At 40.3% G+C, this 17,321-nt stretch overlaps 2 protein-coding genes across 2 annotated transcripts; both read right to left on the reverse strand.

Annotated features, from left to right (window-relative positions):
* Positions 1-2,790: 2,790 nt before the first annotated feature.
* Positions 2,791-4,935, reverse strand: LOC118120304 (probable 2-ketogluconate reductase). The gene is made up of 5 exons (XM_035175105.2): positions 4,557-4,935; positions 3,555-3,726; positions 3,299-3,477; positions 3,042-3,138; positions 2,791-2,947 (listed from the first exon to the last, which is right to left on the reverse strand). The coding sequence occupies exons 1-5, from the start codon at positions 4,933-4,935 to the stop codon at positions 2,791-2,793; spliced, it is 984 nt and encodes a 327-aa protein (XP_035030996.2).
* Positions 4,936-7,636: 2,701 nt separating this feature from the next.
* Positions 7,637-10,134, reverse strand: LOC118120318 (probable 2-ketogluconate reductase). Its single transcript, XM_047342692.1, has 5 exons — positions 9,789-10,134; positions 9,092-9,254; positions 8,532-8,710; positions 8,184-8,280; positions 7,637-7,895 (listed from the first exon to the last, which is right to left on the reverse strand). The coding sequence occupies exons 1-5, from the start codon at positions 10,132-10,134 to the stop codon at positions 7,637-7,639; spliced, it is 1,044 nt and encodes a 347-aa protein (XP_047198648.1).
* Between the last annotated feature and the right edge of the window lie 7,187 nt (positions 10,135-17,321).

Genomic DNA, 17,321 nt, shown 5'->3' on the forward strand with positions numbered 1-17,321 from the left:
TCCTTTTAATTGTTGTCTTGTTTGTGTAAATGCATTGACAGGATTGCTACTTAATTCCGTTGTACTCTGTGCAATGACAATAATTCTACCCTATTCTATTTTGATCTATTTCACTATTGTGGAAAATCCTAAATATTTCTTGCAAATTGAAAGAAGGAAACATGTCAACATCAACTTTTAGGCTCATTTCAGGACAATGGCAACACTTCACAGTCAGCAGGGGAGCAGGATCCTGTAAAAGCTCGTGCAGTGTGATGTTATAATGTCAGATACAGGTACATTATCTCCTTTGGCTCTGTCCTGCAGAATGGCCGTGTCCATTATAGGCCACATCCTCTAATATAGGTTGTTAAAATGCCGTCTTGAAATTACAGAGGTGCACAATGAATATCTTATTCCCCACCTCCCCCTGTAATTTCAACCCCTCACTAACGGGACGATTGAATGCAAATGATACATGCAAATATGCCTTTATTAAAAGTAAAAAAAACTCTTAGTGATTAAGGGACTACAGAGGCATTGGGTAATGAAAAGATCTCAAGGGCACCTTTGGTTTTCAGAGAGGTCACGTCTGTGATGGACTAATGTAGCTCCCAGCATAAGGGACACCTTCACAGTTTATAGGAGCAGCCTTGAGGGAAGCGGCCGGCCAGAGTCAGCCGCTTTGTGGGCTTCTGGGACGGCCGCCTGCTGAAAGGGTGCCCTTCATTTCCAGACAGCGTGCCCTTTTTAAAATACGATCAAAGATACAGTGTGAGTGGCAGCAGCCTTACTGTTGTCTGTCCTCATTGCCACATTCACTCACAAACATGGCCTCAAGAGCCTCATTTGTGCTCAGTGCAGCGAGGGCCACGCGTTCAGAACACGACCTTCAACTCTCGCCGTAATCTCAGCATACGGATAAACTCTGAGCCGCTCGGAGGCAGAAACATACAGCGCTTAGTGTCCATGTAAATCACACATATTATTTCCAGTGTATGTAGTTCAGTCAAATGATTTCAACAACGTTTTATTTGCTGAGTGTAATGGCATTGGGAAAATATGTGGTTTACAAAATATACAATATTTTAGGGAATAAAAAACAACAGCACAGTTCTTTCTACTGGGTCAACTGTAAATACCATTTACAGTAAATACTTCTAATTTTAGACCATTAACTTTGATGGAAAATATTATTTCTACCTGCATTATGTTCACTGAGGATGATTTTTATGATCTTTGTTGTGCACACAAGTCGTCCATGGGAGGTGGTCAGGGTGAATGAGGGGAATACTGTTAATTCATCCTGTCCCACACTTTATTTTATACATTTTTACAGTATTAAACCAATAAAACGTTCTTTTCCCTGAACCTTTTATTACGTCCCCTGTCCCTCTCTCTCTCTCTCTCTCTCTCTCTCTCTCTCTCTCTCTCTCTCTCTCTCTCTCTTTATACTCACCATATAGTGAATTTGCTGTTAGATTGTAGCACGTCACAGCCTTGAGGATAAAGACAGACAGTTTCACATTTGCCAGCAGTTTTACAGACCTATTTCAAATCAGCATTGCCGATGGCATAGTTTTGTTTTAATGACAAATCTGTGAACCGTGGCGGTAAAACATGTAATAAGAGTAGATCAGCGCATCCCAGCACTAACACAGACAAACAAGTTTATTTCTACATTTAAAGATTCAACATGTTTTTTACCTAAAAGTATTAATACCAAGCATAAAATAAACATTATTATAGCAATAATATATAGTTATTGTAGGATTTTCCAGCGGCTGACGTTGTTGTTGTTGTACGTCATAATCCTGAGGACAATGACGTAGCAGAGAAAATGCCTGAAAGAATATTTATCTTTTGCGGATAAAGTCATAATAAAGTCCCCTATATAGAATCCCTATATAGTGAGTAGGGGGTAGTGGGGGATTTCGGACCCAGTCTCTGTTTCTGAGCTGCTGCTGTGGCTGATATTTTGCTTCAGCCGTGAATATATAAATATACAAAGTAATACTTTTGTTTTGTGTTTTAAAGATGATAAATGGTTTGTATTTATATAGAGCTTTTCTAATCTTGATGACCACATTTAAACCTCTTTACAGTACAGTTTTCACCCATTCACACATTCATACAATGCATCTATGGGCAGGGGTTTTTCTATGAGGGGCCATTCGGTGTTCAGCATCAAGGACACTTCGGCATGCAGATGGGGGAGACTGGCATTGAACCACCGACCTTTTGGTTGGAGGACGACCTACAATCCTATGATAGGACGATCTACCCTCAGCCACAGCCGCCCAGAGACAAAGAGAGAAGAATTTCCCTATTGAACACCACTTGGTTACAATTGCTGAATCAAGTAACTTAATATGTCTGTGATGGTGCAGATATATTCAGTTATTTATCTTTGGAGGTTGGGATATTACAGATGATCTTAGAAAGACAGAGAAGTTTTGGTTTGTTTTTCTGGGACAAAGCATTCTGCAAGATCTAAAATCAAACACGGCTTCAGGAACACAAAGCAATTAAATGTCAAAATTATTATTTTGTGTATTTTAACTATAGGTACAATGATACTAGCCCATACATCCCACATTTTTTTATTATTTTATTTTATTCTTGTACTTAGTTCAACTCTGGTTATTTCCAATGTGCTTTATTAATAACCTTGATTTTACTTGACTAATACACTTGAAATGAACTTTTGACGTGACTCGGTTCCACTGCTAGATGTTCACATTAGATTTTTATGATGAGGCCGACAATGTTCTTCAGAAAGAATGAACAGATTCTGCTGAACAAGCTTGTTCACTGTGGCCTGACTTCATTGGGGACAGGTAATCCTTTCAGTGCAGCCAGGGCGTTCTCCACCATCTTCTCCACAATCCTCCTGGCTGTGTTGTTTGTATTGATCCCGATGTGGGGGGTGATCAGCGCATTGGGCAGGCGGAGGAGTGGGTGATCCCTGCACAGGATAAGAGCAGAGGAGTTGAGCGGGGAGCGATTCCATTAGTAGAATTATTTCAGTTCGAACATGATTCTATTCTGAGAGATGAGACCTTGGCAAAGGTTCTGGATGAGTCACGTCTAGAGCCGCAGCCCGAATCGTTCCCGAGCGGAGAGCTTCCACTAAAGCATCCTGGTCCACAACTTCACCTGAGACATGAACAGTGTTATTTTTAACCAATGATCATGAATCTAGATCAATACTAGGATGGTAGAGACTTGTTTCTTTTGAGTTTGTGTTTTCAGTTGATGCAGTTGTGTGAGAAGTCTCAGCCGCCGTACCACGATCTAGTAAACGCATCTTTCTAACCTCTGCTGATGTTGACCAGCGTTGCAGTGGGCTTCATGAGGGACAGCTCTCTTCGGCCAATCAGACCTGCCGTGGCCGAGGTCAGTCTGACGGCTATCATGACGAAGTCCGACCACCGCAGCAGGTCGTCCAGCCGCTCACAGTAACTGGCTTTAACCGCCTGCTCTTCCTCTACACTCCTGAACAGAATAAAATAGGTAGAGCGTGTTGGAACAGTGTTTTTATATACAGTATGCATCACGTCATAACGAAATACCTTCTGGTCCTGTTGTGATACAGGATCTTCATTTGAAATCCACAGCTTCTTTGGGCGATTCTGTGTCCGATATCTCCCATTCCGATAATCCCCAGAGTCGACCCGGTGACTTCAACTCCCATCAGGCTTTGCGGCATATGGACCGTCTTTGGGTCAATAGCTATGTGATGACCTGTGAGGGAAAAAAAATGGCATCTTCACCTTTGCAAACCAAATTATTAACATTAATACACCTTGAGATTATACACTGTGATACATTTTACAGAAAATAACCCTCAGGTTTTACAGGTTTTTTCATTTAATACAAAATACTGTAAAATTATGAATTTTAATAAACCAACAACCCAACTGTTATTTTAAGTGGTGTGCGAGTAATTATAAATTGCATTATTCCTCATTTTCATACAATAACCAAGCCCCAGTATATTGAAACCAGCTGCGACTGGTGGGTTGTTTTAATTAAAAAAAGTTTTTGAAGCGAATGACGTGAACTCTGATGAAATAATTTTGACCAAAACATAGAATTATGACGGTGTGAAAATATAAAGTTGACTGCGTTGCTTCCCCCGTAAAAGATTGGCCAGTATATTACAGCACATTTTTCTAGTAGAATAATTTTTTCTAGTTTCTAATTAAACTTATTGTTGATACTGATAAAGATATTGTTTTATCTGTGAGACATTTTTTTAAGAAATTTGTAACAAGACTCATAATTGTTTTACAGCATCTGAAAGCTGAAGAGGTCATGTTTTGACACTGACATCTTATTTGTTCTTTTCTAGGATCATGGGCGACTCGCTCAGTGTTATTTTAATTTAATTATTGTTTTACTTTTATTGATGTTGAGCACACAGCGTTTCAAGACAGGGCACGTACAGATCATTTGTGTATGGTTCTGCAGATTATGTTTGATTTGTATTGAATAAGTAGAACAACATATAACGTCGATGTAGCCGTGCCCCCATCAAACTACCCTTACATTGGTCAGTTGCTTAAACTTACCCTCGAGGATCTTGCGAGCTGACGCCAGAAGCAGACCCATGGCAAGATCAGCAGTTCCGTCGCTAACCACACCTGGTGTGTTGGCCACTTTCACCCCTCGACCGCCGATGAACGGCAGATCCAGGTGGTCAGTGCCCGCTCCTCCACTGGCGACCACTTTGAGGGAAGGAAGCAATCTGAGCAGCGCATGCTCGGCTGCAGGGAAATACTTCCATATAAACAGGACCTGAATTCTGGGACCATGGAGAGTTGGGTTGTCTAGAAGCTCTTGTTGGCAGACGATTTGGAAGTGTTGTGTCAAGAGGTCTGCGAGCTCTTCCAGGTACCCAAAGTCACCCCCGACCTGTGAGATCAGCGCCCATGGTTTTTCCTGCTCCATCACCTTCCTTAAAAGAGAGGACAATGTATTTTGTTAATTTCACTCAAACAACTCACGTTTGAATGTTTATTGCAGCAGCTGAACACAGTTACAGTTTTTACCTTTACACTCCTAATAAGGTCATTCCAGTTAACTACTTACTAAACTGAACATGCAAAAAATGTGAATTTTGTTACCACACAACCGCTTAATTCAGAAATATATCAAACATTTCCAACTAGTTTCCGATAATGGATATTTCTGTTCAAAGGAAAAATCAATACAAATAAATCACAGGAAATGACATTAAAGTTAGTTTTATGAGGAAGACTCACCTTTCTAACCAAAGCTGGAGCTTCAACTCTTCTCTGCTGTCAGAACGATCAGGTAGAAGCTGATGATGGGGGTTTTCTTTTCAACCAAACCTTTGACCGATGTTTTACTTGGATGAATGAGAGTTAATGTGAAAACCGCTCCAGGGGCTGATGGTTCTGCTTGGTGTATTATTCACAAATACTGTTTCACAGGAATTGTGCTAAAACCTCTCCAACCACCCACACACTTGTAGTTGCAGTTATTAATAATGGAGGGGATTTAGCAATAAGATTAAATTGATTTTACAAATATCAGAGATTGTGAAATGAACAATCAAGTATTTTTTTATTTAAGGCAAAAAACGTCTGCAGAGATTTGAAGCCTGAGACACATGGTGGTTATTTACTGAAACTGTGATAAAATGCTTTTAAAGTTAAACACTAACTGGACACAGGCTCAAGTCCTCGACCCTGGAGTCAAAGTCCTGCGGTTTGTCCTCCCACCATCCACCCTGAGTCTGTAGATTAATACGGAAAATCAATCATTAGTTCAAAGTCAAATGCCTCTCAGAATGATCCATGCTGTAAATACATGTTTGAGTGTGGAACCCCATAAACACAAAAAAAGGAGAGAGAATGAGACTTTTGCTCAGCAGAATCTTTTTTTTTACCAATCTGCAATATATCTCTTTTCTTTCACCTTTAATTCTATTTAATTATTTTGTTTTCCAGAGCAACTTTACAACTATGAACATCCATAATATCAGGTACAGTACAATCCTTTTTTACAATAACTAAAAGGCATTTTCTAACCCTAACCCAAATAGGTAATACGTTCAATATTAACAAGCAGTTGTATCTCGTCCTGATAGGTCATTTTAATAGCTTGATGATATATTTTGTATCATATCAGACTGACACAGACATTCACAGATGTACTGGTCACTGTCATGGCAACAATATTCTTATAATTGCCTCCTCTTTTTATTAATTTGTCTTCAAAATAAAAATGCTTTATATCTAGCTGAATTACACAACTTTTATTTTGAAAAGTTGTCACTAACAGACCTCTGAAAAAGTCGACATGTAATATATGAAAACATACTACCAGCTAAGTAAGTAATTCCAACTTATATATAAACCACACACATGAACACTAATGAAGAATCCTCACTACCGATAAACCAGGTAGGATGAACACAACGTTTTCTAACTTCACTCTGCACCATAGAGTGTGTATGAAAAGCTCTGCGCACAATGTTCAGCACACAAACCAAAAAAGTGACAGTATACTGTAGAATTGTTTGCGGAAGACTCACTAATGATAAGGAATAATTCTGAAGTAGCTCAGTATTCTTAAAATTATAACACATGTAATATTCACAGTATGAGGAAGGGAGATAAAACAGAAATCTGTCTGATAACTCAGGTATCTCTGTCTGTCTGTATGTGGAACGTATATCTCAAAAGATCTTATCCCCATACGACCAGACATTTAGTGTGTTCCACTCCAGCACAATGTAATTGGATAGAAAAATGTCTAATATTCGTGTAAACACATTTTCTAAGAGACAGGGTTGCTGTTACACATCTTCTTATTGGTTTATTGTTCTGTAAAATCATTCTAATTTTAATCTACAGAGCTAATAATTGAACCTCGTGCTGGGATTGATTTGTCAAACAACTATTTCACGGTTAAGAATGTTCTTTAATGCTCGGCTTCATTTTCTTTTTTTCAGTTATTATCATCCAAAGCAAAATAAAACACTTCAACCTCATTTCATATCAGTTCTATGAAAACACAGCTCCCAGGAAAACCCTCCATGTTTTACATTTACATAGGAGTCATGACTTTGATATACCTTTATGTTAATGTAAGTGAGATTATCGTGTATATTACAGAGATTAGGGTGGACCATGACACGGAACGTGCCGAGTGGTGAATACAAATGAAAGAAAAGATTAAAGCGTTTCATCTTTTAAAGAAGTGAAATCACTGATAAAGGAAACTCTCAGTCTCATTTCCTATATATACATTCATTTTAAAGACTTAATCACAATATGCCATATATGACTTCACTTCTTATAAATAGAGACTATTATTTGAATCCAGGCACAACACAACAAGGAATTGCACTAGTACGGCCTCAAGTGAGCTGCTTTCCGACATTTTCCTGTTGTTGTGAACCCGTCTGACCCGGACAATCTCCTGCCATGTTCGCCATACGGGAAAGATAAACTCTGGAAAATATCTGAACCCAATTTTTCGAGACATTTTGCAGAAAGGAAGAGAACCGCTCTCGACACAGTTGCAGCAGGGATAGGAGTTGACTGTGTGGTTACAGGTGAATTACTCAGGAACTTAGGAAGGTTAGAGTCGAGTGTGAAGTTGTTTTACATGATGCTCTCTAGAAAGGTGCAAGAGGGATTAACGCAGACCAAGCAACCAACCACCAGGCACATTCCTGATTGGCTACAGCTCTAGTTAAAACAAAATTGTCATCTCCTCCTTTTGGTTTGACCTCATTGGGAATAGGTGAACCTGTGACTGCAGCCTGCAGGGCGTTTTCAACCGTCGTCTGAGCAATGCTGTCAACTGCTGCCCAGGTGTTCCCACCAATGTGGGGGGTGATGAGCACGTTGGGCATGGCCAGGAGAGGATGATCCCTGCAAAACATTAAGGAGGAGAAGTTAGTAAATGTAATTAATTCATCATTAGGGTTTTGGGCTGTAATTTAAAAGTGTTTGTATATTTTAATTAGATACTGAGGTTGAGAATTTTACTCAAAACAAGAAAAACTGAGGGAAGATGAGGACGTTGTAGAGCAATAATCACATTATGGTTTAATGAATGAAACTTTTTTTCATGAATGCCTCCTGTTCGAGGTACATTCGTCTCAGGGTCATGTTTTTAATTTAATGTTCTTTTACGACAAAGCGATTCTGAGATGAGACCTTGGTAAACGTTCAGGATGAGTCACGTCCAACGCCGCTGCACAAATCGTTCCAGACTGGAGAGCTTCGACTAAAGCGTCCTGGTCCACCACTAGATCTGAGACATGTGAAGAACCATATTACTGTAGGTTAGAGATCCGATTTTCAAGTGTTATCTTCTCATAAAGAGCTGTAGGGAAAACACATACTGTAGGGCCTGATCTACTAAAGGTTTGCATGTGTAAAAAACTTTTAATTTATGCAACTATTTTTAGTAGATCACAGTCCAAACGTGCAATCTGTTGTAATGCACACGCAATTCAGCGCTCTTTATTTGGGATCTTAGTAGAGCCGGCCCGTAGTCGCCACCTCTGCTGATGTTGACCAGTGTTGCTTCTGGTTTCATGAGTGACAGCTCTCTGTGGCTGATGAGGCCCGTCGTGTCGGGTGTCAGGGAGATGGCGAGCACGACAAAATCTGCCCTCGTCAGCAGGTCGTCCAGCCTCCGGCAGTAAGTCGCTCCCACCGCCCGCTCAGCTTCTGCACTCCTGAACATTAGTAAAGTGAGCAAGAATGAGCCGAGACATTGTCACACTGGTTCATCGCTTTAATGCAATTCTTCATTACCTCCACCATGTTTTAACCCCTTTCTGATTGTTTACCTAGGAGCCAGATCACACCAGAACAACTGTAGGAATTTTCACGAAAATTGGGAGTCACACTTCCTGCTCTTTTGTGAATGTAATTCCTCATTGTTACATTCTGTTACAGATATAACAGGTAGTTGTAGACATTGTGTCTTTTTTAGTCTGCATGATAAACCACAATGTATTAAGAGCTATTATATTCCTATACATCTTAAGAACACCCTTCACTTTGTTCTTGAGAATAGATTGTATGTAAGTTTACACTGAGAAGTGGACTTTTACCTTCGGGTCCGGTTATGATACAGGATCTTCATGTCAAATCCTTTGCTTCTCTGAGCTATTTTGTAACCGATCTCGCCCATTCCCACGATTCCCAGAGTGGATCCTGTGACTTCAACTCCTCTCAGGCTTCTGGGTAAAATGTTATCTTCAGCTGTTTTAAGACCTATGAGTAAAAAACAACAACTAACATCTCATATTTTGTTCATTTATTTTGTACAGATTCCTAGTATGTCTTCATGAAACGACTGTACTACCACTGCCTCTGCATCTTTGAATGTATGCCACTGCTTTTGTCCTGGATATGAATGATCTAATGCACCACAGAAAATAATATATATACTAATGCCTGCTAAGTGAGTGGTCTGACTCACCCGCTAACAAAGCCAAGTAGAGGCACACGTTTCCTACATGTGCCAGAGCAGACTAAGCTATATCAGGAGGAGGCCCTTAAAGAGACAGGAGCTAATAGTGTTTCTGACAGAGGCTGAACGTTGGAGCAGCAGCAAAGGACAGTCTGAGGAAAGTGATGTGTTATCTGAACATCAGAATAATAATACAAGTTAAAATGATTAACCTGAATATGAGCAGAATGTCTCTTTGATTAAATAATCATTTACTCTCTCACATAATTTGTCTGAAGAACAAGTTTAAGCAGGTCTTGGTATTGGACAATAGGACATGGAACATTTGACCTTACTCTCAACAATCCTGCGTGCGGATGCCAGAAGTAGAGCCATGGCCATATCAGCAGTGGAGTTGCTGACCGCACCAGGAGTGTTGGTCACCTTCACCCCTCGACTGGTGATTAATGGTACATCCAGGTGGTCAGTGCCTGCCCCTCCATTGGATACCACCTCAGCTGCAGGCCTGAGGCTCCATACAAACAGGGCCTGGATTTTAGGGCCATGCAGCTGAGGGTTTTGTAGAAACTCTCTTCTGGAGATGATTTGAAAGTGTTGCTTCAACACGTCCCTGAGTTTATCAAGTAAACTTTGGTCGACCCCCTCCTCTGAGACCAGAGCCCAGGGTTTCTCCTTCCCCATTACCTGGACCAATGAAACAAAAAAGATTAGGGCAAATACAATAATTTGGTATTTTTCAATGTCACAGAGGAGGAAGTGATGCAGAGCTCAAAACACACAAAAAACTAAAGCTATTGCTCTGTTTGTGTATTTAATCCCTGTGTTTCCATTACCCCGATGCCAGTTTGTCTTGTCAGATCATTGTCAGCATTCCAGTTTTTTTCCTCGTGTTAGCCCTGGTTTTTGACCAATTGTTTTTTAACATTGCCTTTGGGCCTCTGTGTTTGGAGAACTCTGCCTTTCCATGCTCACAACCTGTTTTTATGGATCTGTCCTCGAGTGAATCTGCATTTGGGTCCTTATTTTGCCAACACCCAAAGATAAACTTTAATTTCGATGAGACAAAGTGCCATATTTGATTAACATTTAATTTTTTAGCATCAATAAATTTGAATAATGTGTTCAAAAACGTGTTTTACTAGCAGTAACATATCCCTTTAGTTCCACTTAAAAAAGAATGGTATTACAACTGCACTTTATTTAATTTTCATCACTAAATTACTTAACATGTGAGTTCATTTAATGAAACTCAAATTAAACCAAAGGGCTCTGACATCAACAGAGTAAGTGTGAAGCACCTTCTTTAATACGATACACCAAAACCACAGCTTAGCGATTAGCTTAGTTTTTAGAATTTAGGAACATCTTTTCAACATAACTACAATAATACAATATGCACCAATATACATTGGAAACATCAGACAAAATTCACTAGATTTTTCAGAGAAGTACTTGCACTTGAACAGCATGTCCTCTGCATTCTGTCGGTACAGTGCCTAGCAACAGACGAGCAGAAAATGTTCTTCCACTCGAGTTTGTATAACATCCTTGGAGGGCTATACTCAATAACTGAATGCATAACACAAACCTCTCTGAAGTGATGGTTTCGCAGTTCTCTTTGGCAAGGCGTCTGATGTCCGACGGTAGCAATGCTTTTGCAGCTTGCAGTTCGTTTTCCAGTCTTGAGGAACATCAAGTCTTTGCAAAAGTCTGTCGCTTTTGTTCCTTTACTGTTCCAGGTGCTTTTGCTAATTAAATCCGTGCAAGAGTTTGTAAAACGTGTAGCAGGTCATGAATTCTCCCTCTGGTGCTTTTTTAGCAATTAAAAAATTTGCCTCACCACAAAATTTGCCTGCAAAACCGAAACTCTGCCAAAGGTCGATTATTGTATCCACGCACATTCATCCAGTTTTCTTTCCAAAACGGATACCAATTCAAATGAAGGGTGGTATTATAGTTTATTTCAAGTTATAGCTATGGACTGACACTAAGACATGAACCCTAACCCTAACCCTAACCCTACTCTTTTTGTTTAATTAGAAACAATTATAAACTTAAAGTGAGTGAGTGGGTGAAGTCTGAGCCTCTTCCTCCTCCTCTTTAGTCTACCGCTGCATGACCTTATCATATTCTGAATTGAGATTGCATTTCAAATGTATAATTAGGTTTGTGTTGTTGTTGCCAGAGTTGACAAACACATCACATATGCATTTATGGAGCCATAGTTTCGCATTGCGGTGGCTGGCAGAAGTAGAAGTAGTCCCTACCAACCGGTGGCTAATAGATCTTGTTCATTGTGTGTGAGTGTAACAACTAATGAATATGGGTGTAGACACTTGAACGGACACACGTTCGAGATCAGAAGTATGAATATTTGAGTATCGATCCGCACACATCTACTTAGCTGCATGTTTCCAGCTGTAAGGATGCTCACGTTTGGCCTTTTCATTAAACTGCACTGACACAAACTTTCACTTCAACAAAGAAACCATTAAACCGTTTCTCTTGTGCAATGTTACATATTTATATTTCTTGACAGTAGCTATGATGCGTGTCAGCGACGACACTCCGCAGCTACATGGGTGTTGTGTTCAGCATGACCTGGCAGGCAAGCAGCCAGAAGAGACCCGTCTTCTATTTTGAGTTATTTTCTTCTATTGCAAAAAAAGAAAAGGTAATTGCAGCCATTCATTTTTTTCTGAGAAGCTCTTTGTGTTCATGAAATGCAGAAATCAAATGGCCTCATGGGGGCATGTAGCTGGAAATCATTGAGCATTGCAGATGAATGATTGAGTGGAAACCTCACACACTGTCGGCTCCAGAAATGTAGCAAACATTGAACTGTAGTTTTTCACATCAACACAGTATTTCAGTGCTTTGTAAAGCAAATAGCTCAGCAGTTAATGCTGTATTTAAGCTTCAGTATCTACATATCTACATTTTGTCTTTTAAGGCTTTTAACAGCTGGTGTGTTGTTGCTGTAGATCACAGTGAGAACAGTGGAGCTTTGCGAGAGGCTGACGAGGCTACAGGGACAAGACAGTCGCCCTCCTCCCTCCTCCCTCCACCCTGCCTCATGTTTCTGTCAGCTCAGATTGTGTAGGGGCTCATCAGTGTTATGGAAGAGCGGAAGGTCCACAGAGTCAGACACCTTTTGTTATCTTGGGAATTGAACTCGTGAGACTTTGGTGACAGAGTGCATGAGGCTAACAGGGGCAATCTGCATGGGGAGTTTGCTTCATGACAGATGCTCCTGCTGTGGCTTCCACGAGTTCAGTGAATTATTATTCTATCGTTTAATTGTTATTATAATGTATTGTATTATCTAAAGCCAAGAGGGATGTCTAAGAAATGTCTTAGAAGGACAGAATTGGTAAAAGGATTTTTACATATTATACAACTCAGCTCTTACATTATACGTGTGCAGGTGTTTGTTTGAAGTTGTTGTTGTCACTTTGATAGACTGTTACTAATTTATTTAAAGGCGAGTTCCAACAAGACGATTCTCAAAGTCGTCAGATCGCTGTGAAGTACACACAACTCGATCATGACTCTTGCAGCCATTGTGAGTTCATACGAAACGACTGCAAAGCAACAAGGGGTCACACACTACACGACTACAGAAACCTTTCCGTAGATGAGGTTTTGTCCTTATTTTCTATAAAATTTTAAACTGCAATGCTATGAAAATAACACCTCGACCATGATTTTCTCTTAAGACAGGCTAAATGTTTCCGAAATGACACTCTGTGCTGTGTGTGGGGAGTTTGGAGAGTTCGTCAGCTTGAAATGGCGCCTCGTGTGGCTGAGCGGGGGGGTCTCCAGCAGGTCCAGTGTTGCAGCACTAAGTTCATAGTGTCTGGTCGTCTACTGTACATGTTTAGCTTAGTTAGTTTATTCTAACTAAACTAAACACGGGAGGTAATTTACATTTACACAATAATGCACATTTTAAATACTGTTATGGAGTTCATTAATGCTTTGTTACTGAATGTGGTCTCATGTTAAGTGTTTATAGGCAGGACCAAAAGTTGCTGAATATTTCAGCACCTGAAAACTGAATGAGGTTGAATAACTTGTTAAGGTTCGTAGCTGATTGCCTTCTTTTTTAATAAGGTTGTCTGGTCAGGCAACCGTGTCGGAGAAATTACATTTTGCCCCTTTTAATTTGCAACGCCCTTCCAATATGTTTTAATGGGAACAAGTTATGTTTAAAAATTTTGTTTTTTTCTAATTAACAAAACTTTGAACACAAGTTACAGTGATACATTATCTTCTCATAGCGACTACAGCGTCAATAAACTTTTCTTTAATTCATCCCTCTCAGAGGAAGATGGTGGTCTTTGTTCAGTTGTTCACTGCGACTTTACAAAACACAATTAGGTCCGAAACATTTAACCCCAAACCACAGTGTTTCCCTAAACACAAGACTCACAGCCTCTGGTTTAATTTCCCTCGTTACTTGTTCCTCCGTTAGATGAGGTGGGTTTATATTAGTCTGGAATTTATCAATGCGCCCAACAACTAAGCCCTTTGGATTCTGCTGCATCTTAAATGCATGGTTTGTGAGCCTGTGATGCAATCTGTATTGAAAGTGATGGAAATAACAAGCGTGTGAATTTGTGATTTGCGTGTATAAGCAAGATGGAAGGAGGGAAAACAGGGGCGGTGGAGTCGTGAAGTGAAAATGATGGAAAAGGGAGCGACACATGTAATCTACAGATTCCCTGTGCAGAATAATGGTCAAACCAAAGCTTCATGTTATTATCTCACACGCTAATTGAGGAGCATTTAAGTGCATCTATGGTGCATCTGTGAGACTTCTAACAGATTAGAGTCAATAATCCGGTTGTGCGCTCATTAACAGGGTGGCGTTGTCAATGTGCAGTTTGTCTGTAGCGTCACCTCTTTTCAGTATTTCTTAAGGAAACAGGTCAATAGTGCTGAGGTTGGTTCGTTTGTCTTTCTCCCCCTGGGTTCAAACCTGCTCCACAGATCATTCAAATGAAAAGACCTTATCGGTCACATGTCCTTATACACAGGGTTCCAGCTGTACGAACCTTCATCGTCATGGTAACAATGAGAGACAGACATGATGTGGAACGGTTCCAGTTTGGTTAGGTGTAGGGACAAAAATGAATTGGTTAGGTTTGGAAAAAAAAATCATGATTTAGAAAAATAAGAAACAACATGGACGATTGGTTTCACACAGGAAACAAACTGAGGTCTCCTGTAAGAAAAGCAAACACGGCTCTATATAATGTGCCGGAACTTCCTCCTTTGTTACTGTCATAATTACTACGCCCACTAGAGATTGCTGTGGAGTAGACTGTAACAACGATGTGGTCACGCACACTGAATCTGGAGGGGCTGTGTGCGAGAACGGAAATGTTAGTTTGTTTCTCTGGACATTCTCCAGCCTCTTCATACCATCTCTGGAGACTGTCTGAGGGAGCCCGTGTGAGAATCCTGCAGAATTATGATTAGGACGTTTCTGACACAGCGCAGACGCAAAACTGAAAAAACCCCCAAAAGAATACAAATATCTCAGAGACCTTTCTGTTGTTTTTTCTGTTGTTTTGTGAAAGTCAATGGTTCGTAGAAAGTCTGGACCCAATTGTCCAAAGATTTCCAGGAGTTTGTGTTTAAAAATAAACTAACCATTACCCCAATCTCGGAGCCCATCAGGTATGGTCTGACGAAGAATAAGCCTTTGGGGGCAACAGCCAATATTTTGGGACCTCCAATGTGTACACGGGATTTTCCAAATTAGAAACAGAAACCAGAAGCTTCCCGTCTCAAAACCTTGTCCCTCAACCGATTCTGTTTAAGGAGATCACCCTTGACAATCTAACGTTTTTTAAACAAGAGGACCTCATATAATGTTTGCAGGAATTGGTTTCTGATGGTGATGGTGTGTTTCTTAATGGCCAATAAGTGGTTACCTCGATGGAATTGTATTTTACTAACTGGTATCATAAGTTCCCTGGTCGTGAAATGTCTTATTCTTTAGGTCGTAGTGAGAGGGGGAATGATGATGAGGCTCTGGTATACAGAAAAATACAAACTGTGTTAGTGTAACAAAGTTTAAATGAAACATGACTTGGTGGTTGGCTGTACTTTCTTTATTTTACTCAAGGCTGTTTTAAATCCTGGAATTTCGTGTGCAGTAGTTAAACAAGTGAAATACAAGTATCAGGAGCCAAGGGTTTTATGGTGTAATGAAATTGGGATGTGACTAACCTCATGGCTGGAGGCTCTGTCTGGGTGAGTCAGTGAGTTAATCAGCGAAACAGAGACCTGTGGAAAAGTTAGCAAAGATCATTGTAAACAAAATGCAACAATGCCCTTTTTTGCAGATTTTTTCTTCTCCGGTTGAAATGCTTCGAGTCGTCGGATTTATGTCCTTCGCTAATTTGTATTCAGGTGATAGTTATTCAGCGGCAGTGCACCACGGTGTTAATTCTCACACAAGGTCTCCTGGAACCAGGGGCCACAACATCATTGGTCCGATCATACATCATGACAATCTCTGCTGGATACTGCAGCAGCTCTATCTGCCACATCCCAGTTCATTTTTCTCTCTTTCATGTGACACGTCATGGTTTGTTTGCTCTAAACCAAATATTTCATCAGCGCTTGTCAGTGGACCACACTGTGTTGAATCCATTAGTACTCCTGATGCAATGATGCACTTGGCTGGAAAAAACCCACTGCTTCGCAACCCTTAATTTAGCTGTCAGTAGTTAGGACGGACCGAGAGTCGCTCTGTGTAAATACTGGGACTGACTGCTGATCTGAAGGCTTAAATCTTAGTAGGAGTGGTTTCACTTCAGAGAAAAGAAGAAATGACATCCTGAAAAAAATGGGTGCTGTGGTTTAAGCAGTACGTCACTTTGACAGGCGTTAATTGTGTATTTCTAAAAACATTTTCGGACACAGATAATTGTTTTTAATAGAAAAAATATCTAGTGATAATGTTCTGCAGATGGGAAGCAACTTGTTGATGAGGGCGATCAAACTGGGTGGTGCTCGAAAGGATATTTTCCACACGACCTTTGTTTTACAAACAATTTCCCATCGCTGGCACTGATTGGACGTGAACATGAGGCGAAGGTTCACCACTGCTACATGTGTGACCACGCCCTCTGATGAATGTCAGTGATTAGATTTTGCAGTGGTAACCAAACATAGAGAAACCAGTTTAGAGCCGCCATTTTTGTTCTTGTTTCTGGTGCATGCTCATTTATGCTCATTAAGTAGGCGTCTGCGAAGTAAGTTGTGATGTCATTGTTTCCCCAAATGCTCCGTTTTACTTGTTCACTTTGTTCTTCATGGGTTTTTGGTCGTGCTTAGAAACTCCCGGGGTTCTTTCAACATTGAAGTTTTATTCAAACACCTTTTGTTCTGCTTAAGCTACTGAAAAGCTCTTCACACTCAAGAGACAAATGTTCAAATGCATTAAAAAGACAGCTGGACATCTTTATTCTGCTGGAAACGTATCGTAGCCTCTGCACATTCAGATGAAGTGACACAATGGCCTCCCTCTGTTAACCTTCTCAATGTCGGTTTACCCATTTTCTTAAACAAACATGACATCCAGAGGCCGGGCCTCACTTTTGAACCGACAGGAATATTAGATTTGAAATATTTGCATTTGTTTGCTTTTCTAGTTTTCCTCACGAAAGGTGAAAACATATGAGCAGAGTTCATAGGCCTCTGGGGTGAACTCTAATTAAAACACCTTTAAACAGTCGTGTCAGGTAATGTTGCACCCACAAGGTTAAACGGTAAAAATAATAAGTGTTCTTCCACATCCATGGACAACTTTATTAGGGACACCACATTTTCACACCTCTTAATTCAGA

The sequence above is a fragment of the Hippoglossus stenolepis genome, chromosome 13 (assembly GCF_022539355.2).
Source record: "Hippoglossus stenolepis isolate QCI-W04-F060 chromosome 13, HSTE1.2, whole genome shotgun sequence".
NCBI lineage: Eukaryota > Metazoa > Chordata > Actinopteri > Pleuronectiformes > Pleuronectidae > Hippoglossus > Hippoglossus stenolepis.

Coding starts and splice junctions, on each gene's coding strand:
- LOC118120304 (XM_035175105.2), bottom strand. CDS start 4,935: ATGGAGCAGGAAAAACCATGGGCGCTGATCTCACAGGTCGGGGGTGAC. Junction 3,478..3,554: donor TATCACAACAGGACCAGAAG/GTATTTCGTTAT, acceptor TATTCTGTTCAG/GAGTGTAGAGGAAGAGCAGG. Junction 2,948..3,041: donor CATCCAGAACCTTTGCCAAG/GTCTCATCTCTC, acceptor TATCCTGTGCAG/GGATCACCCACTCCTCCGCC.
- LOC118120318 (XM_047342692.1), bottom strand. CDS start 10,134: ATGGGGAAGGAGAAACCCTGGGCTCTGGTCTCAGAGGAGGGGGTCGAC. Junction 9,255..9,788: donor CGCACGCAGGATTGTTGAGA/GTAAGGTCAAAT, acceptor TTTTACTCATAG/GTCTTAAAACAGCTGAAGAT. Junction 7,896..8,183: donor CATCCTGAACGTTTACCAAG/GTCTCATCTCAG, acceptor AATGTTTTGCAG/GGATCATCCTCTCCTGGCCA.